Source organism: Lissotriton helveticus, chromosome 3_1 (genome assembly GCF_964261635.1).
Source record: "Lissotriton helveticus chromosome 3_1, aLisHel1.1, whole genome shotgun sequence".
NCBI classification, from domain to species: Eukaryota; Metazoa; Chordata; class Amphibia; order Caudata; family Salamandridae; genus Lissotriton; species Lissotriton helveticus.
In genome coordinates, this window is record NC_136061.1 from 423,932,144 (window position 1) to 423,954,965 (window position 22,822).

Here is a 22,822-nt window from a genome sequence, read left to right on the forward strand (position 1 = left end):
ACATGCTGCCATTTTCTTCATCTCTTTTTTTACAGCAGAGATCAGGAATTCCTGCAACGAAAAGACATTCATCCACATCATCGATATCACCATTTGTTGTGATGCGGAGGGGAGCGTCAGCACCAGCAGTGTTTTTCGATGCACAGTTTTCTGGTGCATATGAAGCGTCGTGTTTCTGGGTCGGAGTACTAGCTTTTCAGCTTTCCTTGGGAAATGTTCTTCACTCAGGACATTTGAGACTTCGTTCCTGGTGACTATCGTTTAAATGATTGGAGGAAATGTTGTAAAAATGATGAGGGGTTTTGATTCTAATGTCAGCAAATGTTCTTATGGCAATGTAGTCTTGTTAATGCTACAGTCTGTCAATTGTTTGGTTTCCCTTTGGGTATTGACTGCTTCACCTCTCATTGCATACATATCATAAGTATGTAGTGGTCTTGTGTTTGGTGTGGGTTGGCACAGTACCATCGTCACGCGGGTGACATTATCACAATTGCTCTGTGTTGGAGGGGGCACCACTCCTCTGCTGGCTTTAATTCCCCTTGACAACGTTTCATTAGAATGGTGTGTGTGTGTGTGAGAGAGAGAGAGTGTGTGTGTGTGTGAGGAGTGTATGTGTGAGGAGTGTATGTGTGTGAGAGTGTATGTGTGCGCGCACACACACACACACACACAAAGTCACTCAGTGTATCCACTTGTGTGTGGATGTGGAATGGATCACCCACTGTTGGTATGTTGTTTGAGATGACTTTTGTTGTTGAGTCACTCTGGGCTACTACCTTGCTGTGGTTGTGGGAGACTTTGTACAGTCTTCTACTGAGTGTGTGAGTTGACTTTTACACATGAAGTCGCTCTGGGTTATCCCCTTGTCATTGTTGTGGGAGTTTCTGTATCTCTCACTGTTGGGGGAGTGTGTACAAGAAGGTTCTTAGGTATTGAGCCCCTCTGGCCCTCCACTATTTTTGTGGTTGTGGGTTGACAAAGGTTTGTCACCCTGGAGGGCAATGTGTTCGAGTTGACTGGTTTTTAGTCACGCGTGTCTATAGCTTTTGTGCGGTTGTGGGTTGACTTGGGTTGATCACCCTGGTGGGAGCTGTGTTCGAGTTGACTGGTTTTTGTCACTCGTGTCTACCACCTTTGTGTGGTTGGTAGGTGAATTTCACTTCACCTTTAGCTTTGGAGTTGTGTATGAGGATTTTCTGTGTGCTTGTCCTCACTTTCCTTCCTCCCTTACGGCTCGGGTGTTTGACCCAGGTTTAGTATTTGTTTTGCTGTGGGTGTTATCTTCTGCACCGTTCTGGTTTGTTTCCCTGTGTGTCCACGTTTATTTTCGGCCTGGTCAGCTGGTATGTTTGTGGCACAAGGGGTTGGTTGATTGTGCGTGGTATAGTAGTTTGCAGGTTTGTTTGGTTTTCTGTGGTAAGGTGGAAGTTTTGTTTATTTGTGTTGAAAGGGAGTGAATGTGAGTAGGGATTGTCTTTCTGCTTAAAGATTGATTTTCCTTGTCCAGTTTGTTTTCTTCATTGCGAGTACATGGGTGTGCATTGTCATTTTACATTATTACATTACTTTATGTTAACATACATGCATTTAGTCACTTTCTCTCGTGCTCTGCTGCATTTTGATGTTAACTTGCAAGCCAATTGTACTGTGTTTTCCTTGTTTGTATCCTTCCTGGTTATCCCTTAACCATATTCAGGTCTTTGCAATGGATCCCCTACATATTTCTGTGTATGTTATGTTTACCAATGTGCGATTTTCCCTTTGACCATTACATTGTGTTTTTGTTGCACCCTGAAATGAGAAGCAGTGTACATTAGGAGGTTAGGTGCGGAGGACAGATACCTACTTCCACCAGCCACATATGCCTGACCTTCCTGGCACGGAAGATTTTCAGTAAAGGTTGGCATGTGGGTCAGCCATGGGTATAACAGTTCAAAGGTTTTGTGGTTTCAGGGGCAGGAGCAGGCGGCTAAAGGTTCCCGGGCAATAAGAAAAAGCCCTATATTCCCTGCTGACCTGCAAAATGAAAACCTTCTGTCACGCTTTGTGTGACATCCTATGTACCCCGCTACCAGACACACTGCTGTTGTGTGTGAATGGCACCAATGAGAGGAAAGTTGATGTTTTCAGTTTTTATCCAGTTTCTGTTTTTTTATGCTTTTAAAGCGGATTATTTTTTTACCATCACAACCTTGATATTGCAATTAATTTTTATTGTTTCTTACTTTTTATTGCTGATGTTTATTCAATGTATCTAATCTATTGTTGCACTTGTAAGTTAAGTACTCTGGAGATTTAATTAATAGGGGTTTGCTATGGTTAGCCATGCCTTCTAAGAGGGGGATGGTGGAGATTCAAGAAGTCTGCATCTAAAGGGGGAATTCAAGTTTATTATTATTTATTAATTAATCTTATAGAGCGCGACAGCTACCCGTAAGGGTTTCCCGGCGCTGATTGACAGTGATAGCATAGTAAATCCAGGAGAAAGTTATTGGGCAAAAAGCCAGGTCTTTACGGCTTTACGGAAGCGGAGATGACAATGCTCCACTCGTAAGTCCAGGGGAAGAGAATTCCAGAGTTTGGGTCCTAATACAGCAAAGGAACGACCACCCACTCTGGAAAGCCTGAACTTAGGCACACAAAACAGGTGTTGAGAAGAGGAACGGAGAAAGCGTGCGGGTACATAAGGTTTGACGAGTGATCGGAGGTAAGTGGGGGCGGCTTCAATTTTGATCTTATGCATGAAGCATAGTGCCTTGAATTTTACCCGATTGTCAAGATTAAGCCAATGGAGTTACTTGATGCGTTCAGTAATTGGATCATATTTCCGGCATCCACAGAGAAGACGTGCAGCGGCGTTCTGAACTAGTTGGAGACGGCGCATGACCGCCCTGGTAGCCCCCAGATAGAGAACGTTACCGTAGTCCACTCTAGAGGTCACCAGGGCAGTCACGACAGATCTCTGGGTATCGGGGGGCAGGATCCAGAAGATTTTTCTCAGCCATCTTAGAATAGTAAAGCAGGTGGCTGCGACTTTATTGGCCTGGTCTTTCATCGATAGATCCCTATCGATAAGAACCCCAAGATTTCTCGCTCGTTCCGATGGAATGGGTAAGTCGCCCATGGTCGATGGCCAGTGTCTCGAACTCCAAAGATCAGGCTTGTTACCAAGGACAAGCACCTCAGTCTTCTCGCTGTTTAGCTTGAGAAAATTGCGGCTCATCCAACGAGAAATATCACTAAGACCTGTTTGCAAAGAAGAAGGTGAGGAAGGATCAGCTTGGGATAGGGAAAACACATTCTGGGAATCATCAGCGTAAGTAAAGAGATTAAGGCCAGAGAGATGTGCAACATGAGCCAAAGGAACAACATAGAGATTGAAAAGAAGAGGACTAAGAATAGAACCTTGGGGTACACCATGTGGAGAAAGATAAGTGTTGGAAGTGGAAGTGTTGGAGAAGATTTGAAAAGTCCGGTCAGTGAGAAAAGACGAGAGCCAGTGTAAGGCTTTGTCACATATGCCAAAAGAGGCAAGGCTACTGAGAAGGATACTGTGCGAGACAGTATCGAAGGCTGCACTGAGGTCAAGCAATATCAGTGCAGCCGTTTCACCTCGATCAAGTAGGCGGCGAGGATTCTCAGTTACTCCTAATAGAGTGGTTTCAGTGGAGAAGCCTTGACGAAAGCCTGACTGGGAGGGGTGAAGGAGATTGTTAGTAGTGACAAAGCGTGAAAGATGTAAATGAATATGCCTTTCCAATATTTTCGAAAAAGCCTGCAACAGTGAAATGGGACGAAAGTTGGCGGCAACATTTGGATCCGCAGTGGGTTTCTTAAGAAGCGGGGTCACCATTGCATGCTTCCAGCTGTTAGGGACTATGGCTGAGTCAAGAGAGGCATTTAGTAAAGTACAGATCACACTGAGTTGAGAAAACTCAAGTTTACGTAAAATAGAAATAGGTAGGGGGTCCATGGGTGAGCCGGATTTAATATTGTTTAAAATTTCCAAGAGGGTAGCAGGTACAAGGTCAGGCCAAGTCTTCAATAAATCCGAAGAAAGGCAAGAAGTAGTGGGGGATGGACAAGGTCCGGCATTAGATTTATCATGGGCTGCTATATCTTTGTATATTTTATCAATTTTGGACGTGAAGTACTGGGCCAGTTCATCACATTTCTTGCTGGAAAGAGGAGGGGGTATAGCAGCGGTCTGTGAGCCAGCAAGATCTTTTACTACCTTAAATAAGACATTGGACTTATTCATGGCTACTGTGATCAGGCTGTTGACATAGGTGGCTCTGGTGTGAGCACAGGCCTTGTGGTAAAGTTTCAATTCTGCTTTGTACGTGAGCCCAGCAGTGATGGAGTAGTCTTTCCTCCAGGCACGCTCTAGTCTTTTGCATTGAGATTTATGTAAACGGAGGGTTTCATTGTACCAAGGGGCAGGAGAGTTATGGACAGTATTTTTCTTATTTGTGAGAGGGAGGCAAGTGTTTATGGCCTCAAAAAGCCAGGAATTCACCGAGTTGGCAGCTGCATTCATGTCGTCCAAATTGAGTGGATATTTAGGCATGAGATCACACAAGTTTTTATTAAAAGCTGCAATGTCCAAATTTTTCCAGACTCTCTTCTTGATATTCATAGAAGGATTGAATATGGTCTGAGTTTTATTATTTATTACAGTGAATTTAACAAGATAAGTTTAGTTTATTTCTGGGAGCAGTGAGGGAACAAGGGATGCAGCAAGTATTGCAGCAGATCTGTGCTGCCTCCCCAGACAGCCCTTTCCGATACAGTGCTTCAGTCCATTGTGAAGGTGGAAGTATCACAGGATAGGGTACTCGTTGTGACTTGAATTGTTGCTAAGCATCATTTCCTTGGCTATCAGTTCCATACTGCTCAGAGAGTGCGAGGGTGATGTCATAGAATGCGGATTAGTGCCTGCCTATCTTCCCTTAGAACACCCGTCTGACAGGAAGTCCGCCAAAGATGCAGCCTTGCCTTGGAAACCAACAGCGATCCACTTGCAAATGCTCCAAAAAGATGTAGAGTTGACATCAGGAGATGTGGTATCCTGGTTACCTGTGTCCAGTAAACAGGAAGTCATAAGCTCTGGAATGTAGGTTGGAGAGTGAAGAACAGTCAGTTGAGAAGTGTTACTGGTGGCAAGCGGGTTTCCACCAGCTTGCTCTCCGGTAAAGACTTACCACTCATCTTCTGGATATCGTTGTTTTTTTACAATTTGGCGATGAGTGGATCTAGGATAATTCTGCCCACACTATGGAGGACTACAGGAACCGTGGTTGGTGTGGATGCTGGATGACGCCCAGTAGAGGAGAGCAGGCGGCATTTGAGAGGGACGTACTGGAAGCAGCATCCTGGAGGGCTACTAAGTGCAGGAGCACTGTTCATGATTTTTTTGCTCGTTGTAGGAAAATTCAAGGGAGTTGGCCCTGACCATTGCACAGTTGGCGTGAGCAAGGTACACGCGAGGCAGTGCATGGAATTCAGAAGCTTTGGAGAGCATGTGCATCTCTGGCAACCAGGGAGCATCAAAACGTTATGAACTTGGTTGAAGGGGGTGCATGCAAGGACTTCATTGTGTGGGTACATCGGCGTCATCTTGGATGTACAGCGTTCAGCATTGATCGCTCCAGTTCCTTATTGGAAAATCTTGCCTGTGCCTATTTCGATGATGCGCACACCATTTCAGTCAATGGAAATCTTGTATAAACTTTTGTCCACTAAAGGTGCTCATACTTGAAAAGGGGGCAAGCAAACTGAGTTAGTACTTTTTTTTTAGGGGCTGGGGGGTTAAATTTACAGGGGTTAAATGTACATGTGATTCACAAACCTTTTCAAGAGAGCAGTTCTTATGTGTGATTCACAAAAATTTTCACCAGTGATTGTGCGTGCACACCTATTCTACAAAGAACTTGGATGGAATTTCGGGAGAATATTCTTTAGGCTAGATTATAGTGGAATTGATTATTTGGCAGCAGGTTTGGGATTCTTTACAAATAAAGTTGATAACCTGGTTAAAATATTTTTATTTGGTGGGTGTAACTTGTAATTAGGAGTGCGCAAAATAGTGGGCTCACACCACATGTTCCATTCATACCTCATCCTGGTGAGCCATTATTAAAATGGCCAGATTGGAAAGAGTATTTTCTAAACTATGCGTCAGCCTTAAGAGAGAAGAATGATGAAGGGTTCACTTCGTCCAAGAAGAAAAAAATCCTGCTGCACAGTTTAGGTCCGGAGGGGTTGCGCATTTATAACCAAATGGAAAGGAAGGTTAGACTTGCAAGTTGTGCAGATGTTTTTGGAAATGCATTAGTTGACTTAGATATACACTACCACCCCACAGTTAGCGCAGCTATAGACTGGTACATGTTTTTTTCTTTTAAGGCAACAGATGAAAATTGAGTCGTTGCAGCATTCAAGAAACTGGCAGTCACATGTAAATTTGGGACCTTACATGATGACCTCAAAAGTGATCAGTTAGTGATAAATTCCAACCAGGTGGTCATTCAGAAGAAACTGTGGGTGTGTGGTGAGTCTCCCCTGCAAGAAATTGCGGCCATCATTAACCCCTCCCATGCTGGTGACGGAACCGCTCCGTCACCAGCCACGGACGCGCGGTGCTGATGACGGGGCGGTTCGGTCACAGCCAGCTCGGCGCACCTGCGCGGATTCCTTGCCTGCGCTGGACGTTCTGTTGAGCGGGCGGGCCGTGACGGAACCGCTCCGTCATCAGCACAGCGCACCCGAAGCTCGTGACGGAGCAGTTCCATCACGAGCATGGGAGCGTCGCGCGCCTCCCCCCCCCACCCCCCCATTCGCTGCGGCGGAATTGCCGCCGCAGCAAAGGGGTTAAGAAGGCCAAAATGTCTAAAAGATGTGCAGAGGCAGCATTGAAGGGTAACAATGAAGGGGAGGTGGTTGGTAAGATTTCCATCTCGAAGTATGATAAAAAAAACATTTAAGAAGCACAGCAACAAAAGTGTGAGTTGGAAGGGTGGTTCTAAGAGTAAATCAGATGAAGAAGAGAAACAGCCCGTTTATTTTAGATGTGGGAATAAGTGGCATATGGCCAGAGATAGATGTTGTCCGGCTATTAGATAAAAATTTGCATTTTGTGGTATTATGAGTCATTCTGCCATGGTGTGTAGGGAGAAACTGGGTAGGGTGGATAAGAAACCTGTGAAATGTGTTGTGGAGAATGAGGAGGAAAGTGATGCAGAAAGTGAATCTTCTAGTGATGAAGGTGTTTTATCTATCGAAGACATGGTATGCTATGGAGAGGCCAAGTGGAATGGAGGGTCAAATAGCAAGAAGAAACCGTTGTGTGAAGTAACCATTCGTGGTGTACTACTAAAGATTGTTCCTGACTCTGGTTTTCCTTATACTAAAAAACAACATACGGTATGGGAAGACAAATTTGTGAGCGTGCTGGGTGATTGTTTGCGATCCATGCATTTATATCCAGTTAAAGAAGAAATTCCTATAGTAGGGTTCACTGAAGCAAAATATTTTATTTAACAATAGGTCAGCGTGGGAAAAGTTGCATGTGGCGGAAAAAGGCCCATCAGTGTTGGGATGGGTTGATCAAGGCGTGTTGGGCATTATTTTAGATCCCAATAAGCGGGACCAAGTGTTGTTACTTGGTGAAAAAAATGAGGGCATGGAGAAGAAAGAGAGCAATTTCCTGAAGTTGTTTTGTGGGTAAGGTTGGGAGAACTCGTGGATTTGTCCACAAAATTGTACTTACGGACGATGCTGTGCCAGTCTGTCACAAAGCAAGGAACATTCCTATTAGCCTGAGAGATGGAGTGATGGCGGAATTGGATGATTTAGAAAGTAAAGGTATTATAGAGCTAGTGGCTCCTGGGTGTAGAGGGTGGGTCAGGCTGCAAACAGGACGTTCCTCACTGGGTGCAGAGAGGTCTGTGGGATAAAATGGACTTGGAATGGGAACACTCTGGGACAAAGAATTTTGGCTACACAGTCTATATATCTTTTTTTAGCACAGAAGTGATGAATGGAGTCAGAGCGGTCGCCTTCACAGAAGCCAGGCGCTTCTGGCGGGAAGTAGCATATAGCTGTACAAAAGCATGTGTGTGATAGCTTAAAGATCTGATGGATGAAGTCCCAAAACTAGAAAGCTTCTGTGACCTCGTTTTAGTTATATTATCTTAAACTTGTAAATCCACAATGCTATTCATTCACTGGCAATCAGACCTGTATTGTTAAAACGGGGCAGTGCTTAAAATGTGCCATGATTGAAATGAAAAGCTAACAAGTATTACTCCTGATTCCCTGTAAAATAGAAATATTGGTGGCTGTGGAAAAAAATGGTTGACCAATCACTACTGAGTACTAACAGATATTGGAGGCAAGTGAAAGAATAGGAAATATGGCTCTTTAAGTACTGGGCAAACGCAAACCTCCCACTTAAAGTTAATAATTTGGAAAACGTAGTACTTGGAATGTTTTCAGAGTTTCCCAACTTCGCCCCTGGAAGTATTTTTCTGCAAAAACTAAGTTTTTGCGAGAGAATTCTCCTACTGAGAGCTTTTGCCAACTTTTTTCTCTTACAATCCTATTTTTTTTTTTAACTTTGCAAACTTAGTAATGTTCAGGATAATTGCAAAGCTTTAAAAACACCCCTTGAAACTCTTGAAAACTTTGCATATTCACGCACTCCTATCGAGCAAACAAGTGATCTGAAGAAATGCAGCAATAAGAGGCAGAGAGTTCAAGGGAGAGTGACTTGAAAAGAGCAGTAGAAGAAAAGTTTGGGTAAAGAGAGCAAGTATCACAAAATTTGAAGAACACTAGATCATGTAAATGACCATCCCCTAGTGCACACGGAGCAGGTTTAAATACTAATAGAACCATCATTAAAAATAAGCCAGCAATCAAGAACACCAAACAAAACAAAAACAACACTGTTTCGAGAAATCCAGCACAAGTTCAGATTCAGAATTTACCTGAGGGTTTTTGAAAAGTGCATATTTCTCTATACGTTCAACAAACACAAGTTTATTCTGACTGTCTCTGGTCCAGTTCAGTAGGTTTTCCACCAGGTTTTCATGGTCCTCAAAGATCCGCTCTGCAGGAAGGAAAAGAGACGAGACTCATCACAAGCTCTCAGTGCAATTAACTAGAATGTGTACAACATTAGAATAGATCACTTGAACAAAGTCTGCACGGGGTCAAAAGACTAAGCATTTCTTTGCACCCATCACTGAACAATATTTGCTGTATGACAAGAAGCAATCATTCTGACACTTCATTTTATGGATACTTTTGGGCAGACCGGCTAATACCTAATTTTTTCCCAGAATCCCCATGTCACTGAAGAATGCCCCAGACCCATTAGTGTTACATAGTAGGTCAGAAACATGTTGGCCTAACAGAGAGATGGTTTGAACCATTGTCCTCAACATACCATATTGCCTCGGTTTTTAGATATACCTGTAGTCCCCAATTAATGAAGGGTTACAACGGGGAACTGCAATGTATTTCTAATTCAGTGATCTGGATCCCGCCTTTGTCTAGTAGTTTTTTTTGTATCTAAGAACTCCTTCCTGGAGGGTGCCAACAGGAGGTCGAGGTCGCCCTTGTGGCACTGTCCTACCAGAATGGGGAGAGGCTGCCGATTAGGCATGACACAAGTGTGTGCGAGACTTCCTCTTCCAAAAGGATGGACTTCCCTAGGCATCTGGACAGGAATCTGGTAACGTCCAAATAGGACTCTGACTTGGTTTCCTATATAGGAGAGCAGTCATTCACATTCTTTGTACAGATATTGCACCTTTTTGTGGTTGATGTGTGCTGTTGAGCTGACAAACCATACAGGGCACCCCGAATTCACAGAGATGGGATCTATTGGATGGGCTCTTAAAACTATAAATATGTCTGTTTTTCCCTGACATACTTTCGGCATGAACCCACTGCTTTTCATTTACTGGTTGGTAGGAAGAGAAGGGGAAGATTCACACCCATATCCCCGGGCTCTCATTTCTCTAGAGCACCCAACATATGTTTCTCCTTCACTGTTCTCATGTTTTCCTTCTTTGCCAGCAAGTCTGCCACTGAGCTCAGGTACTTCCTTTCGTTACCTCGCACAGACCTTACCTGCTTCTCCCTACTGCACCTTTTCTCCGTTAGTGTAGAGTGCTACATAATTAGTCAGTAGACATATAAAACAAATGTACGAAGATGTGTCATAGTCTTTCCATCTCCTGATAAACCCTTTCAACAACTCCATTTCCACACGTTACTATAAAAAGTAAGTTATTTATCACACACAGACAAGCTGATCTGAAACTTGGCACTTAAGGATGGAGGTACTAATACTACTGTCAACGGTACTCAGGTTATATACTTGGAAAGGATCTAAGGCCAAGCGGTCCCTTCCTGGATTCCATTTCATGAAGAGATCAAATGAATTAGATCTTATAAACGTCCTTAACAAACAAGACATTAAAAAAGAGCATTTTAAGCAGGAGTACATTTACAGCTGATCAGGATCTCACAGCTCCACTGACAGAGCAGATCCCTTGCTTCACTCAGCCAGCCCACCTTTCTAGAGGATAATCTCACAGGATTACCTATCCCCACATTGCCGTGCACCTGGTGACTGGCTTCCAACTTTGCTTGTTTTGCATGATCTCCATTGCATACAAAATACTTCAGAAAAGTAACACATTGTTCTTTCTCACAGCACATACAGCAAAATGAAGTCTTCGAAACTGACAAACTTGGAAAACTGTTATCCTTTTACTCTACGCAACTGTATTCATTTTACCTGCCCCGAAAAGTAAAATGCAGAGCAAATATGTCAAGATTTAAATCTAATACACGACAAATAGAAGAGTTGCATTCTTAACTCATAGTGCACACGAGCACAAAACTTTAGACTGCAATGAGTGTGTTTCTTCCTCACAAGATGAGCTCATGGATCGTGTTGCACGCACTTTAACCATGGAGATTTTAGACTGCGATTGGGGGAAGTGGGAGGGTAGTATTAGTGTCCAATATATATTCTTTAACTGAGGCAGACCAGTTTTTCTGCAAACAATTCAAGATAGACATTGATGACTGGGTTCACAAATGCACCAGGAGCAATGCGAGCATGTTCCACATATGTGGAACAATTCACTAATTTGAAATGCTTATTTCCACAGTTTTTTTTTATATATGTTAAGGTAATCGACTGCATTTGGGGGTGGAGAGAGACGTCCTCTTCTTATTAGGAGTGACGGATGCCGTGTCCAGCTTACACATTTATTTTCATATACATACCAAGAGTGTAAATGGCGCGCAGCAGTCTAATGTTGGCTTGCCGCCTCACTCCAGACACACACTGACGCGCCAGTGACCCATATCTGCAGAGTCGGCGGGAGCGACCCCACCTCTGCCCCGCGCGCCGTGTGAGCCGTGCCCGGGCCAGGAGCCGCTTCCAGGCCCGTATTAATCACACTTTACTCCTGCTGAAGGCAGGAGGCGCGGCTTACACTAATGAAAATCCGGGCTGCCATCAAGGGCTAATGAAGAACGAGGTGACGGGTCGACACCTCGCGGCCTCCTATAATTAAGCTTTTTATTGACCGTGACAGCAACAGGATGCCATCCCGCCAAAAGCAGCGAGGGGCGGAAGGGGCCCGGCCACACACCTGGCGCTGCTGCTCTCTGGGACCCAGGTGGACCGGCCACGCGCACATCAAAGCGGAGGGGCGGTAGGAGATTTCCTCTGGCTCCGGCCCAGGGGATCTTATGTGTCCAAGATCACCGCAGGTGGACCTTAGGGAAAGCTCTTGGTGAGAAGAGAGCTTAAAAATCAAAATAAAGGAGTTATTTGCAGTTGTTTGCATTTATTTTAATTCCTTCCCCTTGTGCCTTAATATTTCAAGCGCAGACAGGGAATTACATTCAGCACAAAATAAAGTGATCCTGTGTTCGGATAAAGGGTTGCTGGGGGTTGTGGGGAAGGATTGAGCCAATAATTGGTGAGTAGATTTTCATGTGCAATAACTCAATTATCCCGCACTTTAGACTTTTGAGTTCAATAAGTAAGAACATTCCAAATCACAAGATTAATGAATATTAACGTCCCCTGCTACCAAGAGTAGACCAGGCAGACAGATTAGTCCAGGGTAAAAGTTGTCACCAGTCACCAACATCTCTACCGTTCCTTGTCACCGATCAAGACTGGATCCTGAAAAATCTGCATGTTATTAATAAGTAGAGATCCATTTGCGCATGAAAATCTACCCATCGCAGAACTTCCAGTACTCCCACCAAAGGCTTTTACGTGAAAATGGAGAATAAAAGAGTAGCAGAGTGTAGATGAAGCCTATTCAACAATTCCAGATCAAACCTCCAAATAGTATAAAAGTGCATACATATCATCACTTCAAAGAGATTTTAACAATTTCGATCATCTCCCAAATATGTTTAACAATCAGATGTATTTCACCCGGATTAGAGTTTTTTTCCCATTTCAGGTGCATTAGACAAAATCGAATTCCCAAAAACTCATACATTTTTAGCTTAATATGTTTAAAAGAATTTATGAAATTCGAATACATTACTTTATGAAGTTTTCCAAAATAATAATACTAGTGAGGAAAAAAAAACACTACCTGCTCTGCACACTGTTATTCCCCCTTAAACCAAATTCTGACAGTGAGACAGTCTTTATTCCAACACTTTCTACTTACTCTATGCAAACAGGCAGGCGATGCGCAACCTTTGCTCTGCAGGTAAAGCAACAAGGAACTTCCACGCTATTGAACCACGGGCCACAGGGTCGACAGTTTGCAGTCTAAGATGTTTTAAGGATGCAGAATTAACACCTCTAGAGGCTAAACTTCCAAAAATATACATATTTACACCTTCCATTGGGCCATTCACGTTTCCAAACTGCATCTTAAGGATGTCCTGTTTATCATTCAACACAGTGTTATTACTTGAGAAAACATCACCCCTGCCAACAGAAAGTGGTTCATGCTTCAAATGCTAATCAAGCTCATGTGAGAATCTATGTGTGACCAGAAGGCATGGAGTGAGCGCAAGAGCTTGTTATGGCCCCTGTTATACCCCTAACAAATGGCAAAGGCTAGGAACTTGGGGAATCTCTCCGACTCAGAGCCTATCTTCATACCCCGGGCCCATGCTGCAGTCAAGAACGTGAACTATCAAATTAACTCACTCGGCAACGAACTCCTTCAATAATCTATGAGACATTGTCACAGACATCTGCAACATCTTGTGCAATGGCATGGCCAGATACCAAATCAAAAAACTATAAAGACAGAACGAGGGTGCAAATAAACATTAATTACGAAAGCCAGGGCACACCCCTATAGCATTGAAAACGCTCGACTGACTTCCAGAGCAAAAAAGAAAACAAATCTAGACTTGGATCACAGTACACAAGATCGGCCTAAACTACCTGACAAAACCTCTCAGAACATTAGGCCTCCTGGGAATATCCACTCTGGCCACACCTACACCCCAGGGAAGCAGAAGGTCAAAGAAAGAAACATGGAGAAAAAAATTAAGCAGGATAATTAGAAAATTTGGTATAAACTGAATGGCTCTCTAAGATGCTGGCATTACATTGACATTGCTCCAGCGAGAGCCTCGCCCCTCCTATACCAATTCCTGCACCCACCATATCAAACTACTGACCAGCATATTTACATGGGGTAAATTGACACCCCTGGCTCAGGACACCAGGAACTGCATTTGTGTATTCAATGCACGCAAGTAAGATTTGTGAATGCCTGTTTTTAAATGCATTGGAAATTAAAGCTAACACTTTTGCCATTGCCAATGGTTATATTTCTCAGCACCACACCACAAAAATTAACAGGACCAAATGAACCATTTAAACATGGCATGCAGAATCTGGACAGCCCCGAGAAAGCGGACCCGTATCATAGATGCCAACATCCTCACTACATGCCTGCAATAGCCAATCCATTAACATATTCCATCAGCCGTTAGGGGACCACTTTTCAATCCCGACACCTGCTCCCCCTTTAGCTTACTAATCAATACAACGTTGTCCTTCCATATGCCCTTGAGCACTCTTGCCGCTCCAATCAAGGAGAAGCACAATCCACCAATTGCCCACCCCGGGTTCACAAACCATGCCTGCCACCAGAGCATATACACAGGCACAACAAAGCACCTAGAAATAGACCAATTCAGTTTGTAACTGCAGGCACTCAAATGTATATGGACATGTAATGCTGCAGGATTCATTAGCAAACAGTCCCACTACTTCATTACCACGCATGCCACGAACTCCATCCTGTTGACTCCATCGACCATGCTCTGCTACGCTTCTCTCTATTATATAATCATACTGTATGGCCCTTACCGGGAATCTCAACTTATCATAAAATATGCACAACACGCAAACCTGTTTTTTCCAATTAGGACTCGATTTAGACATTTCATCAAACTCTAACAACACTACCAGGACCTCTCCCCCTCAGCACTTTCTCTTAATGCTAATCAAGTTTCCCATGGTTTCAAAACTGTTGCAACAACCACGTTCTTTAGACGTTCTTCATGATCCTTTCCACTTTGATAACCTTCTTCAGCTTTCACCCAATTGCTTTTCTCAATATTATTTCCAAACTGGCAATCTAAACATGCACATCACTGTCCCTCATCTCTCACTCCTTCAGAGCTCCTCCCCATCAGCAGTCTACGGATATACTCCAACAAACAACACAAAGCGGCTTCATGGCCAATTTCTAAATGCTTTATACTACCTATCCTAATATTAGTTGAACTTGTTGATCATTTCTTTCTTCCTAAGATTCCAAACTTTACCTATTTGTACTAACATTCTTCTGTCATACTAAGAGGGCGCAGATACACAAGGAAAACCTGTGATTTCATAAATATATGCCCCACAATATGGATTGCCCCTCTCCACACTTACCTTAAAAGGAAAATAATTAACGTGACTACTCCCTGACTAAACATTTAATCTCAGGACACATAATAGTGGTCTGCATGCCAGTAGGAATAGAAAATCGAAGTAAATGGCTTCTACCATAATCACTTGATGGACCGTCTATAAGCCACTAAAGGAATAATATGATTTTACCTACCCCAGGAAGATGAATAGGTGAGCTTGGATATGCCAAATGTATGACCTGCAAGTTTAACACATCTCCAGGAATGGCACTCAACCTGATGAACTATACCACAAACCAACTATAGAATATATAGCAAATTTCTATAGTTTCATGCAGGGAAACGTGCAGCAGGTTGTGTGACTTTTGAACCCTTATATATAGCCTCCTGCGCCTTGTTTAAGTGATACATTTTAGCTGTTGCAATACTGTTTGCTTATTTTAGATACTGAGCTCCGAGGTTTGTTTGCATTATAGATGATTCTCGTTACAGATGCACTAGTCAAGAGTTTTAGAATTAGGGATTTTTCTAGAGTTACAGATAAGCTCCATATATCATCTTTGCACAGAGAGATGGACAGAGCCCATCACCCACACTTGATCTTCAAAACATACTAAAGAATGTGGAGTGAGCCTGATCTATACACACTCTACAGCCAGAGAGCCCTTGAATTGGATCACGTGACTTCAGGGAAATAACAGAGCCCCTACCATTCTCACCACTGCTGGGCTGGATGTAGGCGTAAACTGGGTACACTGCGGCAGCTGAAGGGGCGATGAAAGGACTAAGACTGCTATTGAAGGTTTAAAAGCACAGAGAGAGAGAGAGAAGGAAGGTCCAGGACACGCTAATGCTTGGGTTACATCGCACCATTAGATTCAATTGCCACAACCATTGGGTTATCACAAGGTATGGTACAATAATGACCCTACAGAGTGAGGAGCGAGAGTGAAACTGATAGTGAGAGCAATATTGATGGTCAATAATCATTAGTTTGTTCTGCCAACTCTGACATATTCAAAAGAGGTATCAAAAGCAAAATACAGAAAATAAAGCTGTTGAGAGGCTTAGTGCTGAAATAGAAAAGAGCGAAGACAAAACACTGGCAAAAAGCAGTCCATACTTTCAGTGAGGATGATCTGATCACTTCCTGTGAAATGCAAGCATAACACTATCTGTGACGTCTGAGATGCTACATACCCACGATGTGAGTATATACCTCATCACCCTAGTCACCATTAAGGATCATGTTTCCTGTAATGCACCTATTAAAACCTACTTTACACGGCAAACATCCGCAAGCAAGCCAGGCAATAAAAGGTGAAACTCAACAGGCTCGCTTACCCATTTGAAGTTCGTTGATGGTCTCCACCAGGGACCAGTCCAGGCTGAAGCCACAGTGGGACTTGTCCATCAGATTGTCCAGCACCTGTCGTACTGTCTGGCGCTCATCCACCATCATAGTCTTGGAGCTGTCATCGGACATGTGCACGCGGATCACCAACTATAGAGATCCAAAGAAATATAGAAGATACTTTAAAATCTACTATTTATTTATTTATTTAGCGATTTATAGAGCGCCTGGTGACCCGGAGGCATCCCCGCGCTGAATGCACCTTGGCCCAACACAACTCAAGAACCTGAAGGCTACAGAGAACTGGGGTTTTTTAGAAGTCCAGGGAAATGCTAGGCGCACAGCACACGTTAGTGTAGGATGAGGTTAGGTTTGGGTGCAAGTAGGCGAAGGGAAAAGGCCCTAAACCCCTCTAAGGGTGTGCAAAGCACACGCTAAACAATACAAAACAAAAACCAAATGCACACCAATATACAGTACAGAGAGAGATGTCTCAATGGACATAAATGAGTACAAGTAACAGAGTTCAGAACAAAAAAGTCAAGAACCTGAATCACAACTCACACTGCTAGTAAAAAGAGTGTTTAAAGCAGAGCGCATCTGAGGGGAGGTTTAATGTGAGGCACATAAAGGTCAGTGGTTCGGCAGTGGGAGTCTAATTGTTCATCCAGTAAAACAAAGAAAATGTATTGGCAACAATATTTTCATTCACACGTAATGGAAATCCCACTGCACGGTAAAAATCAATAATCATTCTTGTCTACAAAATATGGGACACATCAACCACCAATTGCAAAAGTGAAATGTTGAGAAAGGTAAAACAAAAAACAAAAAGCTATTTCCTCATATTGCTATATTGCATATTTGCTAGTCCATTACATGTTAAAAAAAACCAACTGAAATTAGGAAGGGGGAGGGGACAGCTAATCGTGCATGATGATATACACAATCAGACTCTATTTCTCTTGACTGAAGGAGAAGCCAAAGCCATGGAAAGGGTGATGGTGGCAGCAGAGACTGCTGTAGATCTTACAGGGAGGTCGCCCTCAGGAGCTAATCATCCAAGTACAGGTAAACATGGATTACAGGATGACGAAAAGGAGCCACCACTACTTACCTATGCTAAGATTCCCTTACTTGAAGAAAGTGCAACTCGAAACACTGCAAACTGGATGTTACTTCAACTAACAGGTACTCAGGATCTCCTTAGCTCCTTGGTAGATTATCGTCATGGAGTTTACTTTAGTCTACCAAATTATCCAATACACCATAGGCAGTTCACTGAGAATCTGGCACCCCCTTCGGCGACACTCTAGAGAACATAGATCTCAATAACTTGCTCAAGTACTCCGCTGACTTAGAACCCGATTTAAACTCAATCAGACATTTGACCTAATCCGATAATCTTGATTGTATAACTCATTTCATCTTTCATTCCCCTGCGAGTGTTGTTCTAGTTTCCCCTAGTCCCAGTTCTCTGCAGGCACGGTTTGTGTTTGTTCATCCCAACTATCAAGGTAATGAGCTTATGATTTTATACGTACAAAAATTACGTTTGCAGAATAAACTTGTTAATTGTTTTAAAATGCGAGAAGCCTTAGGGTACTGCGAAAATATACGTCCATGGAAAAATTAGCACATTATCGAATTTGTGTAGTAGGCTAAATAAACGTTTCTTATTATTCAAATTAAATACATATGCCGAAACTTTCACTAAAGAAATTTGGAACAGGGCTTATCTGCATACATGGACAATCTCCAATGTAAATGCCTTTTTAATCAGCAGTGCCTCAACACCAAGTGCTTTAGTCGTATATTGCAGAAATGTCTGCCATTCAATTGAACTATTAAACATATTCAATTTGAAAGTACGCGCTACATTTTAGGACATAACGATGGGTCACAATTCGTCATGCAACACATATACAAACCTATGTTACCTAGACTGAGGAATGGGTCATTTGTGTATCCCGCTCATGGTTTTCACAAAGAAACTAATAATTTAAATAAAATAATGAAAATAAGGACGAAAAATGTAAATCGGTGACCAGGTTTTCATCTATAATTTTTTGCCAAACGGTCATTTTACAAAAGTAATATGCCTTTACATCCATCATACCCTTCTGATTGCAGTAATATATTGTGTTCTCTGGTCGTCCAAAAACATGCAATACCTGAGCCAACAACTGAGTGGCAGCTCAGAATGATATTTCATTGTTGTCAACCACGCATGAATTCATGTGGTAAAATCTAATAAATGAAAAATTGGTATGAAGGAAACTTATGAATTTTTTTAAGTGTGTTCTTGATACTAAGTTTAGGAATAGTGGTTATTTGTACAACTTTGAATTTGGGGTTACACAAGCAATCATTGGATACCGAGGGCAAGTTGAAAAGTATTTTTTTTCTTGAACATTGGCTTTTATTTGGTAGCCAAAGATGGAGAGGAATGCAATTGATGATAATAAATGAACAACAATTTTGTATTACCGTACTTCTGATAACAGTATATAGCTTACATGGCTGGGCCCATCATCCGTAAACAGAAGGCATAATGTGGAGACATCAAGTTTTTGCCTTGAAAATGTACCCATTCTTTTGATGTGGGTAGCTGCAGCAGTTTGGCCACAAGCAAGGGGAATCTACCAACCCAGACATTTCTGAAAATTAGACACCCACTGTGGACCCCAATAGATTTTCTTATTCAGGTTGCCCTGAAAAAATAAAAAAAATTGTCTAAAATCAAATTTTCCTCAAATTCTGAATTAGGAAGTTCCTCAATCTGTGGAGATAAAAAAAAGTGTTTACCAATCAGCATTTCCACACTTCTCTCATTAAAAATTGTACCTCATTTGTGTGGATGGGGCTACCCACCTGTGACAGGAACGGGTCAAATCTTGGACCGTGTGAAGTCAATATGGTCTTAATGACATCTTCAAATGGTTACAGTTTCGATCTGTTCCAATGATGTGCATTTGGTCCAATCATGCACAGGAGGGAGCATTTTATTCGGGAGTGCGGTACTGCAGTGTGGTAAGGCGTTGGCCACTAGTGGAAAGTGCTGGAAAGTAGTGTAAAAAATATTTTTTGGACCCACTTTTGACATTTTCAAGGCATCCTGGAAAAGTAAAAGTGTGGCGATTTTGGGGCGGGGATAAGCCTAATATAAGGCCCTCACATTACTAACTGCACTTTCCCAGCTTGGATTGAGTTTGTGGGGGGCTGAGATATGCCACAAGCACCAATCAAAAATGAAAGCAGTCAAGCATAACGGCAACATCTCCTTTCACTCAATTGTGGGCAACACTGCACCATGCAAGCTGAAATTGAAAAGAAAAACTCTAGAAGTGAGGGAAGATCTTTTGTGGAGGATGTGACATTCTTGTTGTTCGCAGTCGAGTATAGAAATGTAACTTTGACTGAAAACAAATCATGCCAGATATTCTGGTTCGCCAAAGGCTATTTAACATCTTCTTGTTTACAGTCACTATGTGCAAATTAATCTAATATGGATAGCCTTAACATCTGGCATGGCTCTGTCTCCAGCGTCAAACAATGGATACCCCTAATGTAGGGTAAGATGAGAACACAAAGTTGGAATGGATTCTGAAGGAACCAGCCTATGCCCAATCCGCATTACACACTGTAGAGTCTTTCAAAATTATAATACAGCCTGAAGGCGATTTCCCTAGAAATGCCCACTCTCCTCCACTTTAATGATGCAATGAAAGGAACCAGACCGTCACCAATAATTTTCTGACTGATCAATCTGACTTGTGATTGGTACCAGGATTCACTAGGCAGTTAAAAAATTGGTTGACATCTTTAAGTAAAGGTTTGCCTTAACATTTTTTCGGAACCGCAAAGAGAATCTATGCCAAGCAAGATGGGGATTTTTTACAATTTATACATAAAAGGGATAGAAAATGGTCTTGGTCAACTTGGTGGGTATTGGGATGTTTTTCCCAGAGGTGTATTTTTTTGGTTTAAAAGCCCCCCTTCCCCCCCCCCCCGTGCGTCTTTTTTTTTTTTTTCTTCTTCTTCCTCTTTCCCCATGTGTTCTCCACCCAGTACCATGTAAATATGCTCTTTATTTTCAATAAAAAAAATTACAGAAATAAAAAAAAAAAAAAAAGATAACTCCCAAAATGTAGGGTAAATTGGTCTTAATTGCAAGGTGTTGTTTTGGTGCAGTTTTCCCTCTCCACTTCTATGTCGGTGCCCTTTCCTACCTCTGTTTCCTCGGGTTCTCCTCGCCACTTGACAGATCTAGCTCTTGAATCGAGGGGTTTCTGTATCTATGCCATTACATCATGACCCCACCTGTTTCTCTCTCGTCTTCGGGGTCTTGGGTTGTAACTGCGCGTGTGTCACAGCCCTCCGAGCTGTGGTCTATTGGTAGACAGAGGTCACAAACTTTGTAGCTGTCCTTCTGTGCGAACCTGTGGTGGCACTTTGGACAGAATATAAAGGAGGTATGCTTCAATCCCCAATGTCTATTCTCTGACTATCGTGGTCGATGTCCTTCTGATGGTGAGCTTCCTAAAAAAACTAAAAAAGTATTTTCTCCCTTGGTGGAAACTCACTTCCCTTGACAGCGCCGTACTTCTTGCTTTGTTTCGGGATCTTGATTTTTGGAGGGTCATCCCTCGAAAAAAAAATTAATTTACTTTGAATTATCTTTTCTGCTTCCAGACACAACAGTAGAAAAAGAATCTGAATATGACCATGGGCAGGCTTCCGATGTCACATTGGGACCACCAAGGCAAGAAAAACAAAATACAAAAATAAAAAATAAAAATAATTCTGAAACCATTCACCACTATATGGCAGAATGATGCACAGCTTGTGAAAACAAAAAAGATTCATGCTGTAAAACTACTGTTACAACTAAGTAGCGTGTTTCTTTGGAAGCATGAATGTTTTCTAGATTCACAAATAGAAGAGCCCTCATCTATCACCTAGTTCATGGCACCAAACGAATACATGCGGCAATGATACCAAGCAAGCAAAATACATGCATAATCAGGATTTGTGTTTTAGTCAAACATCAGAATAATTTCCAAAATATTCACGATCCTCTGAGGAAGAGGAAAAGCCTTCTGCATTTTGTTCCAGCAGTGCTCCTATTTAGGTTAGCCCCAGGGTATGTGTGAAGTGAGACTTCTAGGCATTGACAGAAAAGCCCAAGTCACGGACTCGAATCATTGTGCTCTGAAGAGGTATTTCAATCAGAGCAGGCACTCATCTTCACATATCCAGTTGTCCAAGTACTGAAACATAACTATTAGCACTTAAAGACATGATGTGGTCATCTTTTCAAACTGTAGGTCCATGTGCTAACAGTGCTGATGCCCAACAGTGAAAGCTGTGGACAGGAAGCATTGGTGATTGGCTGATGGGAGTAGGGGTCCTGAAGGCCTAGGGATGCCAATGAGTCCCTGAATTGAGGGCCAGCAGAACATGATTCCAGGACATCAGCATGAATATTTCCTGTCAAATGAACAGGTTCAGGAGTTAAACGTCAAAGGATGGACCTCTCACACTGCAATGACTCTTGGGGACAGGGAAGTAAAAGGAGTAAAATCTCTTGTCTCTTTCTTCCAGAGGCACCACCTCTATGCCACTTTTGTTCAGTAAGGAGCAAGGACTTTCACCTCTAAAATTAAGACCGGAGCCAGACGGCTCAACCTGGTGGTGATATAGTGGTCCACAGCGGAGTAAAGAAAGAAGTACATCTGCCAGGGTAGTTTGAATGGCTGAGAAGGTTATCACTGATGCAAGAGTTGCATCCTGGAAAAGACTTCAAACTTCCTACATGTTTTTTAAACATTCAAGGGAGGAATCCTCCCTTTCTCCAAAATCTCCTCCAAAAATGTTTGCCATAGAAGGCCGTGTCCATGAGGGTAGTTTAGACATTTCCTTAGGAATCAGTGGAAAGCATCCTACTCCAGATGTGCAGTGTAACAGCTTTGCCCGGGGATCGAACCACAAATCTGTTTTTAGGCATCTAACACATTTGTGACTAGATCAAAGAATATTTTTTCATGTGTTCTGGTAGGTTGATGACTAGGTTTTATCAGTTCCTACAGCCATGGAAATAACAGCCTACAAGGCAGGAGGCATTTGCCCTTTGAATGGCAAGGCAAAGATTTAAAGCCCACAGAGCCCAATTTTTTGCAATTATCAGGAGGTGAAGTAGGAAAAGCATTTGGGCTAAAATTTGAGGAAGAAGTGTGGACAACTAAATTTTCGTGTGAAAGGTGCGACAACAAGAACTGTGGTCAATAAGGGCGGGTCTACATTGTCTGCTTGTGACTGCTCAGTCTGAAAATAGGCCTCCCATGCAGCCACGAAAGGTTCCATAACAGCCTCATTAAAGGGAAGCAATATCTCTTTCAAAATATTACATTTTACATCCACAAAGGGCAAGGTCAGCATCAGTATTACAGTTGTGTAGGAGGTTATCAGACTCTGAGCCATCATGGTCTGATAAGGCACAGCAAGGGACTC

At 42.6% G+C, this 22,822-nt stretch overlaps 1 protein-coding gene across 7 annotated transcripts in view; it reads right to left on the bottom strand.

Annotated features, from left to right (window-relative positions):
- Positions 1-22,822, bottom strand: part of RAPH1 (Ras association (RalGDS/AF-6) and pleckstrin homology domains 1) — a 342,732-nt gene that overhangs the window by 62,005 nt on the left and 257,905 nt on the right. For all 7 annotated transcript variants that reach the window (XM_078680286.1, XM_078680285.1, XM_078680284.1 and 4 more), the window contains 2 exons: positions 16,300-16,459; positions 8,997-9,118 (listed from right to left, as the gene is read on the bottom strand). In XM_078680286.1, coding sequence (XP_078536412.1) covers positions 8,997-9,118; positions 16,300-16,459 — 282 coding nt within the window. The remainder of the gene's footprint in view (positions 1-8,996; positions 9,119-16,299; positions 16,460-22,822) is intronic.